We start from the raw sequence: 20,831 nt of genomic DNA on the forward strand, positions 1-20,831 counted from the left end.
CTTAATGATTGAAATAAAAAAAGAGGAATTGCAGAGATCTATCTTCTCCTTAAATGATTAAAAAAAATATTCAAATCACTTTCCTAAAATACAATTTTTTTAGCCTTTCAATTCTTTTAATTTTGGATTTTCCTCTTTCCTTTCTAATTTCTCATTTTACTCCCAAGAAAATATCTTAAGATGAAATTGTGACCTAATTAACAATCATCAATTGAAATTTGTGACACGTGACATCATACAAAAAATCAAAATTAGTTTTTGATGCCTTTTAAACCTTCACCCAGAAATATGCAATTACAAATTCAAAACAAAAATTTTCTTTGAAATGGAATTTTTTTATTGGGAAGGATGAAAGAGAGAAGAGAAAGAAAGGAAAACAATTTCATCTTATGATATTTTCTTGGGAATAAAATGAGAAAGTAGAAAGAAATTTCGAAATGTTATTTTTTGAGGCACACTTGATGCTTTTTCAAGTTATCAAAAAAAATATTTTTAATTGAAAGAATCACATAAATAGTGCAAGTGAAAATAAAAAAAATTATTGATAAGGGAGAATGTGAGAATTGGAGGAGGTACTTTTAGTTGAGTAAGATTTGTGTGTCAGCTAATTATAGATGAAAGTTAATGGATGATAGAGATAAGGGTTAATTAAAATAGAAATAAATATACATTTGAAAATACACAAAGTAAATACCAAGTTAACTATCTACACACACTTTATTATTATAAAGATGTAAAATTGTCAAGTGAAAATAAAATGAGAAAGAATTAAAGAAGATTCTTCAAGCTCACTGCCCACTGTTGGACGCGAGTATCGGAAGTACCGGACGTCTGATACTCCCAACAACTAGTTGACTCTTCAGTTACTTTCTATCCATTGGAAGCATTAATGGAATACTTTTTGGTCTCACATAAATAGTGCATGGTCAACTACTTTCAAAGGACTTTTGCACATTGAGAATACGAAAGATCAAGAGTGTTTTTAGTGTAAAAATACTCTACAAAGAAGATTTGTACTCTTAGTTGTGTGAATTTCGTGTAAGCTTTTCTTGTATGAGAAAAATACTTCAATAGTATAGATTTGTGAGGATTATTCTGAGTGATAGTAAAACTTCATAACTTGACCAAGTGTAACTTGGGGCAAGGAGGAAGTGATCATTTTTTTGTACACAACGATTGATTGTATTTCATCAACTTGAAAAATCTTGTTTTATAAAGTGATTTTCAAGTTCAAGAGGAGCTTAGAAGTCCAATTGGTTTGCTATTCTTCCCTTATTATTTACTGTCTTATGAATCTTAATTGCTTATCTCTTCTACTCTTAAGCAATTTTGCTCTCTTATTTATTGTTCATTGAGTGGTCATCTAGAAAAGAGGGTAAATTTCATATTGAACAAAAAATTGTATTATAATCTGATTAGTTTTTAAATAACCTAATTCACCCCCTCTTAGATTGTTTTCGATCCTTATAATTAACTATTAATCTTAGTTCTCCATGTTTAAGAAATGAAGCGGGTTTGTGTGATCTTTAATTTTAATTTGGTGTTTATTTATGAACAATATTTGGCTATACTCCGCTAGAATCGTTGCTTAGTAACCAGAGTTCTTCACCAAAAGTGTCAATTTTCACGTCAAAAAGTGACGATAACTATGAGTATGTGGTTTTTAAGTAATGAGGGCTGAGTAACCTGACTATTTTATTTGACAAATATCGGAGTTTGCGTCATAACGCTTAAATGGCTAAAGACTAAGCATTCCCGCTAAAAAAAAACTCAAGTGTGGGGATATTCTAGAAAAGAAAAAAATATGTACTAATAGTGAAAAATGTGAAAGTGTTTGAATGAATTGTTTGCCCGCTGATCCATGAATTTTAATGTTGAGATTTTGCTTAATAGTTGAACCGTTTGTTGAAAAATGCTGGTTGAATATTTTATATTCTTAGGTTAGTTAGTCATAAATTGGAAAAGTTCTTGATCTTGAAATCTAACTAGAGAGATATTTCTTAGAGATTAACCACAAATACTTGACATGTATTTTAATTGTATCTTGATAATAGAAGATTTGAGCAATAACCATTGTTTGATTTTGATTGTTTGATTTGTTGTTCTCATGTTTGAGGACAAGCATGGTTTAGCAGTGGGAAAAAAAAAATAGGTTGCATTTTTATCATCAATTTTATAATTATTTTCCTCTTTTACTTTACCACATATTGTTTTAATTGGTGGATTCGGGTTGGGTTGGGTAGTACGGGGGGAGGGAGTGTAAGCAAGAGGTCTCGGGTTCGAGTCCTCCCACTTACACTAAAAAACAAAAAAAGCTGTAAAAAAAAATGGTGGATTCTACTTATATTTGGTTAATAGTGCTAATTGTAGGAAAATAACCAAAACATGATTAAAAGGGGCAATTTTTAGCTAATTTGATGGTGGTACGTTCGGAGACCTACATTCAAGTTCAGAAGACTCGGGAATTAATTGTGCATGGAGATTTCCTAATTCAAGTCAAATATGGACATTTTTGGTGAATTTGGAAGACTTTAATTATCTTTGTTAGTTGTAGAGTTGAATTAGGAAACAATTAAGTATTATCTCTTTAGAATGTTTCCTTTTTCAATTAGGAGTTTGTTTTCCTTAGAAAACTAGAAAATAGGAAGAGAAAAGGCCGGCATCCCGCATGATTAATACTTGAATGAAGCAAAAAGACTGGGCAGCAGGCCTGGAAGGCAAAAGAAAAGCACCGTTCCTTCCTTTCGCTTTCTTTTCGTTATTTTTCCATTGTTGAAGGCTTGCGCAACTTTTGTCAATAAAATTATGTGGGTTATTCTCAATAAAGAGTAGCTAAATTTCCTTCTTCTAGTCAAGGAACAACTGAAAATTTGGTTCAATAATAACTGTGAGATCTAAATTATTTTAATTGCTTCTTTCATTCGTTGATATTTGTATGTTTTCTACTTTTCGTGGCTATGATTATTGTGTATGATTGAATAGTTGTGCAATATTTAATTATTCACGTAATCTATTTGCTAATAGGGTAGTTGAATCCGTAATTGTTTGATTACTCTTATCCCGGTAGCAACTGACATAATTGGGTTTGTGTCAGGGAAACATATAGACTAATTTAAATAAACCCTCATAGCGTATTTATTAATTAGAGCAGGGTTTCTCTAATTTTTAATGCAATTAGGAAATTAAATCCTATGGTCATACCTAGGGTTATTTCTGAATTAAAGAAATAGTCAATGGTCGTACCTTGACTATCGAAACAGTATGGAGAAACTGATTGTCAGATCGTATCGGGAATTAAAAATCTATTTATTAATGAATGTTGGAATTATATTTGAATCAATGATCAGTTGTTTGAATGACTTCTGCGGTGTATCCTTGGCTAGAGCTTTTTCCACTACTTATTTCTCGTATTTTTATTGCTTTGATATTTCACTTTCTTTTAGTCTCTTAATTTTCCAAAATTCCCATAAATTTTCCTAACTTGAAAAGGAACGAATTATCCCCAATCTCTGTGGATTCGACCCTGCTTACCATGTATACAAAATTTATACTTTATTTGAGTAGGTATTTATTATTGTACAGGCTCTACACCTGTCAAAAGGGAGGAAAATTATCTAATTATTTTGTCAAGTTATAGTTTTCATTTACATGTGGGTAAAAATGGAGAGGTAGAAAATCAAATTTCATAAAATAATTTAAATTTTGTTAAAAGATTATTCTTTTCATCATTTTTAGTTAACTAACACTTGATCTTTTCTTTTCTTTTCTTGTTTTCCCCGTCAATTCAAACAAAAATTTGGCATTTTTTTTTGGGTTCCATATTCAATCCAAACAAAATAGATAGAAATAGTTTTCTTCTACTCTCCTTTCCTTTCCTTTTCATGTCTTTCATTTCCTTTCCCTTCATTCTTTCAATCCAAACAATGCCTAAGTTTAGCCATAATAGTCAACTAATGCGAAACCATACTATGATTGAGTTCGTCATCTTGGCATAGACAGTAAGAAGGTTTGAAACGTGCTATAGCTCAATTTTGAATTTTTTACAAATTAAATACAATTATAGCCTAAGATGTTTTTGTATGAAGAATTTTTTGTATTTAAAAGCTGCTTATGGAAATGTTTGACATATCTTACAGGCTTGAAAGCATATATTTATCTTATTTTTCATGTCATAGTAAAAAATCTCCTGTTAACAATTTTAATATGCATGATGTCATAAAGAAGTTTTTGAGTTATGTTTAATGTCTGGAAACTGACAAAGCACTTTCGATTCACATAACATAATATAAAATTAAAAGAGTTGCAAATTGTAAGCATATCCGTTGTTGTTAGCTGATTATCCTATTTTAACTGTTTTAACCATAGTTATTAAACCCGATCTGGTCTGATGATTTGACCGGCCAACTCGATGAACCGGCTATTGAGCCAGACTGGGTTATTAATTGGATCGTTTCTGCAAGTGAACCGTTTACTTGTCAACGGACCGTTCAACCGATCAATCCGATCAACCGGGCAGTTCAATCAATCACCCGATGAATCGTCTGATTTTGTAGGGAACCCGGTTTACATGTTAAAAATTTTTGAAAGATGCTAGAGCAATGGTTCAAACGACCTTATGTATATTAGTCAATGCAATCACTACTATACCAACAACTCATTTGTTGATTGTGGAGTCTTTCTTATATTATATATTAGACTTTCATTCTTATTTTATTTCTTCAAAACAAAATTCATTTGGAATCTTTAATAAATTTTATTATTCCCTAAACTCTATAAATTATGAAATGTATTTAAAAAATAAAATATCATACAATTCATAAATAATTTTTTGCACTTAAAATTCATAAATAAACTAGATAAGTACACATAGATAAAATTTTATACTTGAAATTTAATGAATTACTAATTGAATTTAGGTTTTGTTAATTCTTACAAGAATTAATGATTCTATAATAAATTAGACTAATTGAGCATTTACTATGGCATAATTTATTATTGTCTTAACCATATCAAAAATTGTGAAAGATAATATTTAAATATATTTAGTGACCCACCGGTTGAATCACTCACCCACTGATTGAATCAGTAACCCGTTCACCCACCTCTTTTGTCAGGTTCCTTTTCGGGCTGGGTTTAATAACTATGGTTTTAACTTGATATTTCTTCTTTCTATAAAATTATGTGCCCGACCACAATGATTAGAATTCAACAAGTGCTTATGACTAGACAAATACTATGTAAGCTTTATGGTGAAAATTGAGAATGGGTACTAAAATAACTGCAAATAAATGAGGTCATGCTATTAATCTAGTTTGAAATAGTTTACTAGGAAACTAAATGGAAACAAATTAAGCCGTATGTCATAAATTTCAAGAATGTCAATTGGATTAACTGATTAGAAAATTTAACATTCAACTTCAAGCAGCAAGTAATAACATAATTTAATGGATAAATATTGCACAAAAAAAATTATTCATGAGTAAACAGCCATAAAACTTTGCATGTTGAATCTTACAAAAAGTAGTATTAACATTTTCCAGCTCTACGCTTATGCCTCTAAATAATTTTCTTGTTCTTTCTAATTATCTCTAAAGGCCAAAGTCGACCAGAGTATGTATGTATGTATATGTATACGTGTATATAGTCACCAGAATGATAGCCTAAATCTATTGTATCAATTAAATGTATTTTCCACTAAGCCGGGTTAAGGTTTGCTTTCACTTTTAGTCACCTGTATACAATTTCACTATTTTCCTAGCGTGTGGAAATGTATAATGATCAAAAGTTTGGGAATGCTGATAGAGATATTTGGATTTGTAATAGGTAGCCATATGTAGACCCAGAGGACTGAATGCTACAGCTGAAATTAAACGAGGCTGGCCGAAGAGATGTCGGCAGCCCATGTGAGTAATGGATTCTACAGCAACCGCTGCAAATGTGACTGCGATTGACATTACTTGCAATTGTGACTGCGATTAAGAGTTAAAAACTTATAAATAATCCCCCCATGATCAAGAATTATTTTTAGTCAACCAAAACAAATAGACCAAAATGAATGATATCTTGCATCAAAACTTAGAAATACAGTCATGTCTATCTGAAATTAAAGCTTTAAAAAAAAAGGAACTGAAAACAAAAGTTCAATTGACTTTTGGCCAGTGAATTGAGTTCTAGTGTTTGGACATGAAAAACATATTTTACACTTTAAAAAGGTTTAAGAGTAGTGTATATGTGTACACTTGTATTCTCGATCATGCGGGGGTTATATATACATTTTAAAATTGTAAGTGGATTATGTGGTAAAGTGCCAAACTACAGAAAGGTAAAATGTAATTTATCCATATTTCTTTGTAGATAATACTAGTAACTAAGGGTGTATAAAGATGATGATCAATTTCAAATGTTGATTGATAGCAAAAGAATTAATGTCTACTTCATGACTCATGATGAAGATGATGGTTTTCACATAATGATAGTTCTTTAGTTTAATGGATAAAGTTGAGATCCTAAAAATTAGAGGCCCTGAATTTTAATTCTCCTATCATCTCCTCGCTCCTTAAATCCACCCATTCCTTGCTGGGAAAAATTAGAAAAAAAAGGTTCTCTAAAATCATTTCCTCTTCATTTGTTTCCCCACCCTGTTATTCTAATAATTGAAAATTTTGAGTAAATAACTAATTTCATCTGGACACACGCACAAAAACACTTCAACACGATAAATACCTTTTAAGAATAACTTGTCGCTCAACTTGTAAATATTGAAAAATTCTTCTTATTTTCTTCTTCTTCTTCTTTGGTTTCCTTCCATTCCTTTGGTTACTGAATTGTTACTTTTGAAGGGGTGAATTATGTCAGGCATAAATATGTAAAACAATAAAAAAAATAACATTAAAATTAGAATATTTTATGAAGTTTAGGATAAATTTCATATAAACTATTAAAAGTAAAATTACAGAAAAGTAATTTTAGACATATAAGCACTAATACAAGGAAGCACAAGACAAAAAGATAGCGCAAAGAAACACAGAAGGCTCTATGATCCAAAGCCCCAACTAGCCTATCTCGGGGTTTTGTCTACTCAATCTTGCTAAAACCTTCTATATTTATGGCCTCCAAAGGACAAGAAGCTTTTCAAAATTCTGATGTAGGAGATAAGTCACACAAATAAATCTCTACCAAGGTATTGTGGCTCAACTAGTAAGAATTCAATACTTGTATTGAAAGCACTTTGAATTTGCCCAACTATTTCCGTTATTTACATATTCTTATTGCATTGTGTATTTTTTTTTTTTGTATGTGAAACTGACATGGAAAGAAAAAAAAAATAGAGGAACACTTCACTGTCATGTAAAAAAGAAGAAATAAAACGAAGATCCATTTAGCAACAAAAGAAAAAAAAAATTGAATTAAAGTACATTTCGATGTATCTTAGCTGATTTAATAATTCATTCGAGAAGTCCGTATGAGCAAAAGTTGTTCTACCTAGGTCGACTTGTCAAGCAACATAATGTAGGAACACTAAATTACTAATTGCTTTGAAGGGTACATTAGGATACTAATTAACTAATATAGGAATAGAATAAAAAATTTTTGAAGTAGAGAATATTGGAGCCCACATTAATCTCTTCCACGTATTTATACATCATGATTTCATTAGTTATCTTCAACGACAAAGAAACAGGTACTTCACTGCACAAAAATCTCCAACTTCTCAGTTTTTTTTTTTTTTTGGTGTGACCTCTCGGGCTATGCTTTATTGACAGGGTTTTTCTAATGGTGACCTCTCAAAACTATTCTTCCCCACCTTTTATCCCAATACGATGAAAGTCTTGGACTAGACACCTTTCCTGGATCATAGGATAGTATAACAAATAAGGGTTGCTTTCACTTTTAGGGGGCTGTATCCATATCCACAATTTTCCCGGTGTGAGGAAATGGATAATGATCATTAAAAGTTTCGCAATACTGATAGTTGGATTTTTGGATTTGTCATACATGGCCAATATAGATTTTACTTGGTCATATCGAGTTATAGACTCAGATCAATAATGCCGCAGCTCAATCAAAATACTACTGTTGAAGGTGACCTTGGCAGCCCTTGTGAAGAATTAATTGTATTGCGACCAAAAGAAAAGGTGGCTGTTACTTGTATGACATTTTTTTTTGAGGTGGGAGTAGAGTTGCATGGAATTGCATTCTTCTGTGAATACTCAATATTCTTTTCCACAGTTCCACAACATAATTTAACCCTTCCTTTTTTTTTTTTTTTTTTTTTTTACAGTTTCAGATTTTTTTTTTTGGTTTGCATGCTACTGTCAATATTTTGCATGAACCATGGAAAAAGTGATTCAAGTATAGAACATAGAGTAAAATTTTCATATAAGGCTAATACTGAATGTTTCACAATATTTTCACCTTTTATCACTTAGTTTTTTTCGAATTCTATTTATGTTTTGTACTAGTACAACCCTTGCTCATTTAGAATCAAGATAGTGTAACAAAATGTAAGTTACTTGGTATTTGCAGATGAGAGCTCCAGAAACGTAGAAGATTGCAGAAATATGTTGCCAGAAGGGCAGGTCTAGTTGAATTTTGCCGGGTTATATTAGGGTATGTAATACTTATAAGATTTTTTTTTTGTAAATTTATACAATTTTGGTGTAATTAAAAATATGATTCTGTATAGCTCCTCAAGTAAAATACAACAAATTTAATAAGAATTATAGCAATTAGACAAAACACAGTTAGATATGACACTTTCCTTGATGTTTACAGAATTGCACTTTTGTGATAAAAAAAAAATCAACCTCATATAATTGCATGCCAAAATACTACAGATTATAATAGTACATCTAACTTAGGCATAATAAATGCCGTACGTAATAAATACACCAAGTTTTTTTGAACAATTTATTCACCATACTTTTAAGTTATATTGGAACTTGAATTGGCTGAAAACTACTTTTATATATATGCTAGCAAACAATATTTCATCTTTTACATATATCTTGTTTTCTACCAACATATACTTCATTCCTTTCTTTTTTTTTAATACATCTTTCTGGAATACTTTTATTGAGAAGGTCTGTACATTTTTCCCATAAACATATTGTGCTCTTTTTCTTTTTCAAAATCTTTTCCCTTTTCTTCTTCTTGTGGACTATTAGTTAAATATTCGACAATTTTTTAGTTGTATACCGATTGTCAGGCACAAAATGCTCCTCATTTATGATATCCTAAAACAATCAAATGAAAAGCATCCCTTGAATTTGACTGAAATTTCTCAACCTAAATGATCGAGTATCAATTGTTATTCAATAATTTGATACATTTTTAGATTAGGAATTATGAAATCTTTAATTTTGTCTTGAAGGTCAAAAAAAATTGACGTGTTATACCTTGTAATCTTTTATACAACAAAAAGAAAATACTATTTTTCTAGGGCAGTAACTAATTATACTTTTAATTTTTGAGTATGACAATCATTGATTCCATAAACGAAAAGCAAACTACACAATAACATATACACCTACAAACATAAAAATGAAACAATGGATATATGTGTATTTATGGTCAAGCAATACATATACGCTAATCCAATTATCTGATTAAATGTGTAAATTAATTTGTTCCACTATTCATCAATATTTAAGTTGTCCAAATACTTAAGCAAGGCGTAAACTTGTATCATCTCTTTTTCCCTCTTGTTTCAATGTGCAACTTTCTTGATTTTTTTTAAATAAAAATTCCCTTTTATTGCTCATACATAAATGGCGGAGTACAAAGAGCTATTGCACCATTCTGGCAAGCACTATTCAATCCTAATAGAAGGGTACCTACCCATTCCAAAGTAACCTCACTTCTAACCTCTAGGAGAAGTTGATCCAACGACTCGAATACCCGGTTGATGCCCGAGGTAATGCCAACCTTAGCAAGACAAACAGCAGACCTGTTTGCCTCTCGAAAACAATGCGTCATGATACACACATGGTGGCACAAAGCTAAAAGCTCTTCAAAGTCACACATTAGCCACCAAAGTATCCCCACCTCGTCATGGAACATTCAAACCACGAGCCAAGAATTTGACTCCACGTGCACGTCCGCAAAACCTTGTTGTACACAAAGCCTCACCCTTTCAATCACTGCCTTCAAGCCTGCCTGCAAACTTTTAGCTACATCAACAGCATTAGCAAAAGCAACCAATGGATCCCTTAGAATACCACTCCCGCCTGCCCTTCCCGGGTTGTCCCGATAGCAACCATTCACATTCAACTTTGGGATCATGAACGGCGACCCGCTCCATTTCTGCTTGGAAATCCTACTACGTTTATCCCTCTTGGCCACTAAATCAAGAAGAGAATACCAAGACAAACCACCAGTAGCAAGACTGGGGAACTAGCCACACAAAATCTCTCCCGGCTCCCCGAGAATACGCCAGTGAATACCTTCTGTCGTCACCCTTTTGCCTTCGAATAGCACTGAGTTCCTAGCCCTCCATAGGTGCCAACACACTAGGCAAGGAAGAATTCGATAGATAAGCTTCAAGGTGGATTTCGTTGTAATCCGTAACCACCATTTTGCCAGCACATGTCGCACCATATAAGCTGGGTCGAGGCCTCCGTCAACCTCTTCAAAAGACTGCCAAACCAGTGATGGGATCTCTCCGGTGTAAAAAATATGGTCTAGACTCTCTACCCCCAGCTCTTTACAACACCAACAACGAGATGGACCCTGTACTTGAAAAAGGTAAAGAACATCCATAACTGGTAGTCGGGACTCTAGCAAACATAGCATAAAGAAGGAAAGTTTCGCAGGAATCAGCGAATGCCATGTATTTGCCAAAAAGAATGACCTAGGTGCAGGTTGGCTCACCACTTGATAAGCCGAAGAAACTGAAAATGAACTCGATGAGCTTAAGTCCCATACCATGCGATCCAGCCGTCGGGATACAGGAGGAGGAATAAGTAAGATTTCTGACACAATGACTCGCGGCAGCCATTGCTGTAACAGATTTATGCTCCACCGGCTTTGGACAACAAAACTCGCCATTGAATGCACCCCAAAAAACTCCACTTTATCGTACACAAGCCCAGACCCTATCCAAATTTCATGCCAGTAATCCACTTCCCCATTCCCCAAGACCCATCTAATATGCTGTTCCGCTAGGTCTTTGACCATCACCATCCTTCGCCATATGGGGGATTGCCCCCAAACTTGTTCAACTTCACAAGGATGACCCCCACGCAAATATTTCCCTTGTATGAATCGTGCCCATAAGGACACATTTTGTCGAAACGACCACCATAATTTCATTGAAAAAGCGTCATGGACCGACTGTAACGACCGTATCCCCACGCCACCCTCCTCTACCGGCTTACAAAGGGCGCTCAATTTTATCTAATGTAACCATAAACCGTAGTCTGAACTACCCCATAGGAATCCCCCAAAGATCTTTTCCAGACTTCGAAAGAAACCCTTCGTGGGAGTCGCAACAGCCAATATAATTGGTATAGATGAAAGAACACTCTTAATAAGAGTTAACTTCCTGCCATAAGATAACAACTTACTTCTCCACGCAAACACCTGCTTGGACACTGACTCTGCAATTTTAGAGAAGTAGGCCATCTTACCCCTTCTGACATAGAACGGGCAGCTATGATACTTAATGGGAAAGACTTCTCTTTGAAACCCGTAACCTAAGAGATGATACCCTTTTGTGCTGCATTAAGCTTTCGATGCACCAAAAATAACTTTTCTGGAGGTTCACCTGTTGTCCCGACACTTTACAGTATGCTTCCATAGAGCTCATGACCATCGTTAAAGAACTCTTCAACTCGCTACTGAAAATCATTACATCATATGCGTAAGCGAGATGAGAAATATTAGGGCAGCCTCTGGGAACCTTGAACGGCACAAACCGCCTATCTTCCAACAAAGTATTCAGTGACCAAGATAAAACCTACGCCCCCAAAATAAATAGAGCTGGTGATATGGGGTCCCCTTGGCGCAGCCCCCTGGAGAATGTGAAGAACCCCTTCGGTGTCCCATTAATAATCACTGAAAATCACACATTAGCCACTAGTCGTCACATCATATCAATCGACCTCTCTCTGAAACCAAATTTACGTATCACTTGCATCAGAAAATTCCAGGATACCCTATCGTAGGCCTTTTCCATATCTAGCTTAAGGACCAAATTACCTCCTCTATTCAGCCTCCGAATGCCGGAAACTAGCTCTTGGGCCAACAAAAAGTTATCAAAAAGTTGTCGACCCTGAACAAATCCGCTCTGGCTATCTGAAATCAAGAACGGCAAAACCCTCGCCAATCTCTTTGCAAGCTATTTAGAAATAATCTTATTCACAAATGTACATAGACTAATTGGTCGATATTGTGAGAAATCCTAAGAAAAGCCCATCTTGGGAATGAGAACAATAGAAGTAGCCGTTATGCTCCTTGGCAGCTCCGATCCAGATAAGAAGCTACCTACCGCGTCAAAAACATTCTTTCTAACAACCTCCTATGCAAAGGCAAAAAACCTCCTTGAAAATCCATCAGGACCAGCAGCACTGTTGGGATTCAATGAAAACATCACATCCTTAACATCCTCTAGAGAGGGATGCTATTCCAACTCAAGGTTATCCCGATCAGATAGCAGTTTTGGAATCACATCCGGCACTGGAATGGAGCTCAACCCTGATTGATCCGAGAACAGTTGTTGAAAAAAGGATACTGTCTCCTTAGAGATGTCGTCCTCCTCTTCCAGCCACTCCCCGCATTGCGATCTTATCCGATGGATCACAGAAACATTCTTTCCAACAACCTCCTATGCAAAGGTAAAAAACCTCCTTGAAAATCCATCAGGACCAGCAGCACTATTGGGATTCAATGAAAACATCACATCCTTAACCTCCTCTAGAGAGGGATGCTATTCCAACTCAAGGTTATCCCGATCAGATAGCAGTTTTGGAATCACATCCGGCACTGGAATGGAGCTCAACCCTGATTGATCCGAGAACAGTTGTTGAAAAAAGGATACTGTCTCCTTAGAGATGTCGTTCTCCTCTTCCAGCCACTCCCCGCATTGCGATCTTATCCGATGGATCACAGACTTCCTCCTCTGTTCAGACACACATGCATGAAAGAATCTGGTATTCTTATCCCCATCTTTCAACCATGCCGCCCTGGCTTTTTGGTTCCAAAACATATCCTCGTGCACCTGCGCATGGGTTAGCAAAGCCCGTCTCTCATTTAATCGAATCTCGTGCAGCTCTAAAGGATTCTCATCGAAACAAATTTTTGCCTGTGCCATTTCCTCCTCCGTCTTCTTCACCTTCTAGAAAATATCCCCAAAAGACTCCCTCGACCATGCCTTAAGAGCCTTTTTAACTCGGCACAATTTAGCTGCCAACACGTACAGGGGGTCCTCCACAAACTCCACATGCCAGTTCAGCTGAATTACATTCAGGAAAGACTCATGCGTAATCCAACAGTTTAAAAAACAAAATGGTTTGGAGGAATTATCCAATCGAGTGATTGCAAACAGTAGCAAGGGAGGAGCATGATTAGAAGGAGCCCTACTCAAATGATGGACCCTAAAATTTATACCCATCTCCACTGCCGACTGGTCATTGAGCAGCCGATCTAAGCACTTTCAAAAGAGTGCCCGACCTTGTCTATTATTGCACCACGTAAAGTTGAACCCTAAGAAGCCCGTATCCACTACGCCAACCATGGACATAAATGATAGCAACTCAATCCCTTCCCAAGGTCTAACCGGCACCCCTCCTTTCTTTTCCTCCTCTCCCGTAATTACGTTAAAATCCCCTACAATAAACCAAGGCACCGACGCTTCCTTATCCTTGCGCAACCCGGCCCAAAGGTCCTCTCGCTCAGCCATGGTACATTTAGCACGCACAAAAGAAAATATCATAAAGGAGGGTAGTAGCTGGGAATTAATTTTTATGGACAAGTGCTAATCCGACTCACCCACAAATGAGCAAGATACTGCACTTGAGAAAAACACCCATACTGAGCCAGTACTATTTATCAAGGCCGAGTCCATGTGAAGTCTTAGACGAATGGACTGGATATTAGCAGAAGTTGCAGGCAATTTAAGCTCACACAAAGCCACCAGTGGCAGAGAATGGTGTCGAATTAGATGTTTCAATCGACGAAAATTAGGAGGGCGTGATACACCCCGTATATTCCAGAAGAGATAATTAATCATCTGACAAAGTTGCGAAAGAATTATTGGATGACTTACTCTTGGAGTGTAAAGAATGGTCTGAAGGAAACTTTGCCCGGATCCCCTTCATCTTGTGTTGACCCATCAATTGAAAGCTCTCTAGGTGCTGCACATCATGTTGTACGTGCTAGATTATGGGGTCCAGGTTGAAAATACGACGATTCCGCATTACTAGCATTACCCTCCCTCTGTCGTGGAGACAAGTTCCCTGTGATCTTCTCCACGAGCTGAAGCTCCTCTTCCAATGCCATCTCCGCCCTACCTTGAAGCTCCCCCCCCTTAGCTCTCCATAAGGAACGGACTACTCCTGCGCCTCCGGAAGTGGTAAAACCACCTGTACCTGTAGCATTCCTATCATGAGTAAACCATTCCACTTCGCTTCTTTTTGGATACATGCCGGTAAACGCTGCTCACCAACCTCAACCGCACCATTAGTGCTGCAGCTGGGAGCCTCCTTGACGAGCCAGGCTGGCATGACAGAATACACCACTGCCGCCACTGTTGCAGGAAGGATTGTGGCTGCGCGTTGGGCTGCAACAGTAGCGCCAAGCATTGCTTCAGCCACAGCCATAGGCTGCTCCCCACCCTCCAGACCCATCGACTCCACAACCCCAGCCTTACACTGCCGAACTAACGTCTGCTACAACTGGGCAGCCCGTGGTATCTGAGGCGATTCAGGGATAGCTCTACCTACCTCCGCAATCACTCCACCTTCCAAGCCTGAGGATGCCATCTGCCTAGCTGCTAGTGCAGCCTCCGAATTGGGCGACTGACTCCCCTAGGTTGCACGCATCCTCTTACCCTGTGACTCAAGCACAGGCTTAGGCAGCTCCAAATCATCCTTGTGGCGTGACTCCCCATTGAGACTGCCTCAACTCCGGGGTTTTCACATGACATTGATCCTCTCCATGTCCCTACCTATAGCAGGGAGTACAATACTGTGGAAGATTTTCAGGTTGTAGCGATTGCCAGAAACCATCTCCATCCCCCATATCCAGCCACACCCTTGACGGTAAGGTCTTCAGCAAATCTACCTCCACGCAAACTCTAGCCACATTCGATCGAGAGTAAGAATCAGTTGCGGCATCAACAAATAGGGGGGGTACCTAGACGGGAAACAATATGAAACAGGCATTGCTTATCAAACAAGTGAATTGGTAACTTAGGCAACCTAAACCAAACAGGAACCAAAGAGGATTCTCTGTCCACATGGAACTTTGGTGTCCATTTAAAGACTCTCATGGGGCAACCGCAAACATACCAAATACTTCTAGACCAAACCCCTAAGAAATCTACCTTATTCTTGAGAGTGATCAAGACATGCCTGTTGTCCAACAGACCCACTGTAACCGCATCCTTCAAGTCCAACGTAGTGAAAAATTTTTGTAGCTCTGGCATTACCGGCCTACCCTTCGAGAACTTTCCTACCAGAGCGTATTGGAATGGGGATGATACTGCTAACATATCAGCAGCCTTAAAAACCACTGTCGGCTCACCCCGATGAGTCGACATAGTCGCATGAACCTGCATTGGCACAGTGTTAGCGAATAGCTCTGAAAAGACCTTCTTCTTGAAAGATGGAGACGAAGATTCAGGGTGCCCCCTCTCAAGGTGGGAGGGCAGCCTCTGCTGCCATGGCTTCTGTCAAAACCCTAGCAGCCACAACCTAGCAGCCCGAAACCCTACCAATCGTTTAGTTTAGTGTTAGGAATACCAATAAAGACAACAACCCCAAGACCACAAAGGCTGTACTGTTAAACAGATTTCAAATACTATGCCAAAGCTGATTTGCAACTTTCTTGATTTATTTCCAATAATTTGTTGTTATATTTTTGAAAAAAAAGTGATTCATATATATTGTAATATGGCATAAACAAGTACTTGAAATAATTGATTCTATTTTTCTCTAAGACTTGTTGTAGTCTATGGACAAAACAAGTACAATAAAAGCCAATATATATTAAAGGAGAAAAGAAAAAGTGTTCTGGTTGAGCCGTTGAGGTGATGAGTTTGAGGCATCAAGCAAGGTGGCTGTAAATAGCTGTCCAATATGTGGGAGAGCTTAGTTGACTTAGGCGAAGCTTTTAGTGCAAAATTTTCATCACTAACACTTGAAGTAGAAAATTACCTATTATTAAATTTATGTTTGTTAAAGGCCAATAGTCCATTACTTAGATACACATAATTACTTTTCAAGAAATTTGTTCTCTTCCTATTTTTTGTTTCTAAAAGTTATCATAGCAAAGAAAATTACTTTATTTTTTGCTTGATGACAAGGAAAATTATGTTCTATTTTCCCCCTTCTTTTTGTAATGCCAAGATGTCTCTTCAAAAAAAAAAAAAAAAGGAAGGAAAGTTAGGGTCTTACTAAGTGTAAGTCCAAAACCAGTGTTAACTGTCACAAAAGTCGCAAAATTCATGCAAAGTGAATGACAAAAATATTAGAAACTTAAAATACGAACTATGGTATGGCCAACAACGTTCACTGAAATTTCTATAATACTTCTATAATGCGACCAACTAATCAGCATCCAAAATCTTTGGCTTCCCCTCCGTCTAAAGTTTACACCCAAAATGTCACTATTATATACACTTCTATACTATTCCTGAAACTCTTCTCAGATTCTCACTATCTCATACAAATAGTAGGTATCCCCTATTTCACCAGCAATCTCCAATTGTTACAAGATAAAACAGCTTATTGGACTAGTAACAATGGAGTCCAAAATTCCCACAGCAGTCCTGTATTTGGACTGGAATCTGACTTCATTTCGCACCCTCCAGATACTGTAAACAGTTACTGCTAATACTAGTCCTTAGTTTAATACTGATGACTGAAAGTATTAATTGCCCAAGAGTATTTGGGTGCTTTGAGCTTTTTACCAAACCATTTGTGTCACAGGACAATCAAGAAATAGGTGTCATATACGCTCTCCTCCACCCTTGAGCAGAAAACACATGCTTCAGAATCTATCTTTACCCCCACTTCTGCAACCTATCAACCGTGTTCTTTCTTCACTTACGTAGCAACTGCAGAATGAAAGCACACTAGAATTGTGATTCTTACACCAAACCAGTCCGTACCATCCCACATGTGGTCTCTTCCCTCTGATGGCTGGCTTCCATGGCTGATTTTACTTTGAAAACGCCTGAACCATTTGCAGTCCATCTTGTATTATCATTACTGTCAAAGTCTGGGCACAAAGGAACAAGGTATTGCCAACATCACCGTCGTTACTTCTCTTGACAGTTTCGTCCCTTGGGGCAACTTCCACTGATCCTTTCAAATACGCTCTGCTACAATCTTGGCCATTACAGCCAAAAGATGTTAACATGTTTGTCGAAAAAGACAAATGCAAAGGTCCTACAGGGTACCATGAATCAAACCAGAAATTCGTTTGTAATCCATTTCCCACATTTTTTTTTTGTATAAAAGGATGTGCTAAAATCTTAATTTCAACAATTTTCTCCACACCCCGGAACAGTCCATTGGTACTTTAATCCCCCTTCGTCTAAATTGTTATTAAAAGGAAAATGAATTTCCTACTTTCATTCAATATGTCCTTTTTTTGTCATATCATATTATTTGTCATGTTTTCTTTGCTTTTTTAACCCCCTAAAATTTCTTTCCCGTTCATTACTACTTTCTGAATCCCATTTTTATAATTTTATTCCAGATGGAAATTAACTTGAATTAGTTTATATTAAAAGCCAGTATTATATTAATAACCTTAAAATGAATTAAAAAGGCTTCTACCTTGGACAAATATTGCACTCAGCCAGGCATATTTTTTAAACTTTGTCTGTTTTTATGAAAACCTATGTATCTCTAGCTTCTTGTTTATGCCCGGTTAAGCAAATGATAATATATCCAACACAATGGTAAAATCCCACGTAGATAAAATATCCATCATGTTAATAAGCACATTATAAAAAAGCCGCACTTAATTATGACATTGATAATGATGGAAATCATCAGAATCTATACGGTAAAATGAAATTTGGTTTTTACTAAATTTTATTCTAAAGTAAAACTAAAACTTTTCCAAATCAATTTCAATTTCATAAGGGATTCAATTTCTATTTCTAAACCTCAAGGTCGGTATTAACATAAAAAGCCCCGATAACAAATTCTTAGTACGTTCGGATATGTAAGAAAGTCGTCAGAATTTGTCGTAAAGCTATGATTGAAAAGTGAGAACTAAAACACTAAGTCACTAAATTTAACTTTTTCTTTTAATATAGTAGGGTAGGGATATAGTACAAATATTTTTTAACTTCATTGGAAATTCATTTCAATTTGATAAGGACATTTAATGCATTAAAATTCTCTTCCTAGATTTCAATGTCGATATTCCACAGATACCATCGATAATATTAAGAATGGCATTCACATAATAAGAATGATATAGTTTTGATTATTTTATAAATAGCCTACAAAACTTGAGCTACATGATATATAGGCCGTTAACCTAATAATGGGAGAATTATAGTCCAATTACTTGAGCTAAATCAAGTACAAAACTTTGACAAAATAATCTTTGTTCTGTGTGCTTTGTGTAGAATCATTTATGACACTTTGCAGTTTGCAATCCAAATAAATTACAGAAAGCAAAAACAAAAACAACAATCAACAAAACCAAAGCTACATGATAACTTCTTTATTGTTAGTATTTCCTAGAAGGAGACACCGGAATGGTTTGTTCATCCCTGAAGAAATTGTCAGGATCAACCGCGGTCTTAACTTTTACCAATCTGTTAAAATTTTCCTTGAAGTACTTAATTCCATAAACAAGTCCCTCCGCGTAACTGTTCTTGCCATTATGGGTGATCCCTATATCAAGATCTCTGTAATTGAGAAATGCTTCCCTGGGGAACTTGGAGACAAAAGGAGTCATATATTTATGTAAAGCTCTGGTCAAATTGATGAAATGCTCGGCCGTCTGGACGCCATTTTGATCCCAGTCTGTTGCATACTGAATCTTTGCAATATTCCCAGCTCTATGGGGAAAGGGTTTGGCCGAGGCTGGAATCTCGGCCATTCTTCCTCCATAAGGATTGAAAGTCAAGACTGGAGTCTGCAATTCAATCATTTTCTTGAAGATGAATTCTATGCCTTCTATTGGCATAGGCTTTTTCAAATAATCAGATTTCCTTTTCAGGTGTTTTAGTTCTGGAGGATGTCTGCTAAGAAGGTTATGAACAGGAGTTCCACGGGGGAATGGGGGGGTGTAGTAGTAAATTACAGATTCAGCCCAACTCATCTCAATGCAGTCTGGTTGCCGCAATCCCAATTCAGGAAAACTTTCATTCATCAGAGAAAGAAGTCTTGCCGAGTCTCCCAAGAAAAGCGTGAAGAACTCTGATCTTATAGTTTTATTGACCACTCTAATAATCATTCTTATGAAGATGTCATTGTCCAACTTGTCTGCAACTTCCTGCCACCTGTGAACAAGATACGTTGCATTTTGCTCATAAGTCCTTGTCACGTTGAACACTGTAACTTTAGGGGGAACACGGACCAGATTTATCTTGTATGCAAGAGCAACTCCAAAACTCGAAGCTCCGCCTCCAGTGATAGCCCAGAACAGATCTTCTCCCATTGCTGCTCGGTCTAGAATTCGGCCATTCACATCGATGATTTGTGCATCAATAATATTGTCTACTGTAAGGCCATATTTCCTCATCATGTTGCCGTAGCCACCTCCACTGAAATGCCCCCCAACGCCAACTGTGGGACAAACTCCGGCAGGGAAGCCATGAACTTTGCTTTTCTGATAAATTCTGTAGTATACTTCACCAAGAGTTGCTCCAACTTGAACCCAAGCTGTCTCTTCTTCTATGTTAACACTGATTGATCGAATGTTGAACAAGTCAAGGATGAAGAAGGGGACTTCAGAGATGTAGGAAACGCCCTCATAGTCGTGCCCTCCACTTCGGGTTTTCATCTGCAGGCCTTGCGCTTTTGCGCAGATAATAGCTGCTTGGATATGAGAAACATCCAAAGCAGTGAGGATGAGGAAAGGCTTTCTTGTGGTGGACTCATTGAATCTTAGATTTCTGATGTAGGCTTGCAAAACTTTGGGAAATGAAGAGTTGTTTGGGGTGTAAATTACTGCAGAAATGTTGGGTGAAGAATGTTTTTGTAGACATTGAACAAATGTCTGATGGACAGAATGATCAGAAGCTGCAAATGAAATTGCAACCAAGGTCGAGAACAAGAATGAAGCTAGAATGATGCTAAGATTTCTCATTTTCTTAGTACTAAATCACTAATGGGTAATGGCTTTGGTTCGGGATTGGTTGCAATATATAGAAGTTTGGAAAAGTCTGCAGTAACGATCGTTATGATAACGAAACTGTTTTTACTTGATATAACAGGTAAAAACACTTTTAGTAATCATTTGATTACCTATTAGATTGGTCACCTAAATAAGATAGTACCTAAAAATTTGATTAGTAAGTTTTACATAAAAAATAGTAAGTTAACTCGATAAATTAGTAACTTTTATGTCTCAAAAAAGTAAATTGAAATAAATATGGAACTTACTTTTTTTAAAAAAATAAATTACTACTTGATATC

The 20,831-nt window shown here is 36.4% G+C and overlaps 1 protein-coding gene across 1 annotated transcript; it reads right to left on the bottom strand.

The window, feature by feature from the left end:
- Positions 1-18,773: 18,773 nt before the first annotated feature.
- LOC113707986 (berberine bridge enzyme-like 8) lies at positions 18,774-20,511 on the bottom strand. The gene has a single exon (XM_027230407.2). It carries the CDS (start codon positions 20,500-20,502, stop codon positions 18,916-18,918), a length of 1,587 nt encoding a protein of 528 aa, XP_027086208.2. The 5' UTR covers positions 20,503-20,511; the 3' UTR covers positions 18,774-18,915.
- Between the last annotated feature and the right edge of the window lie 320 nt (positions 20,512-20,831).

The sequence above is a fragment of the Coffea arabica genome, chromosome 9c (assembly GCF_036785885.1).
Source record: "Coffea arabica cultivar ET-39 chromosome 9c, Coffea Arabica ET-39 HiFi, whole genome shotgun sequence".
Taxonomy (NCBI): Eukaryota; Viridiplantae; Streptophyta; class Magnoliopsida; order Gentianales; family Rubiaceae; genus Coffea; species Coffea arabica.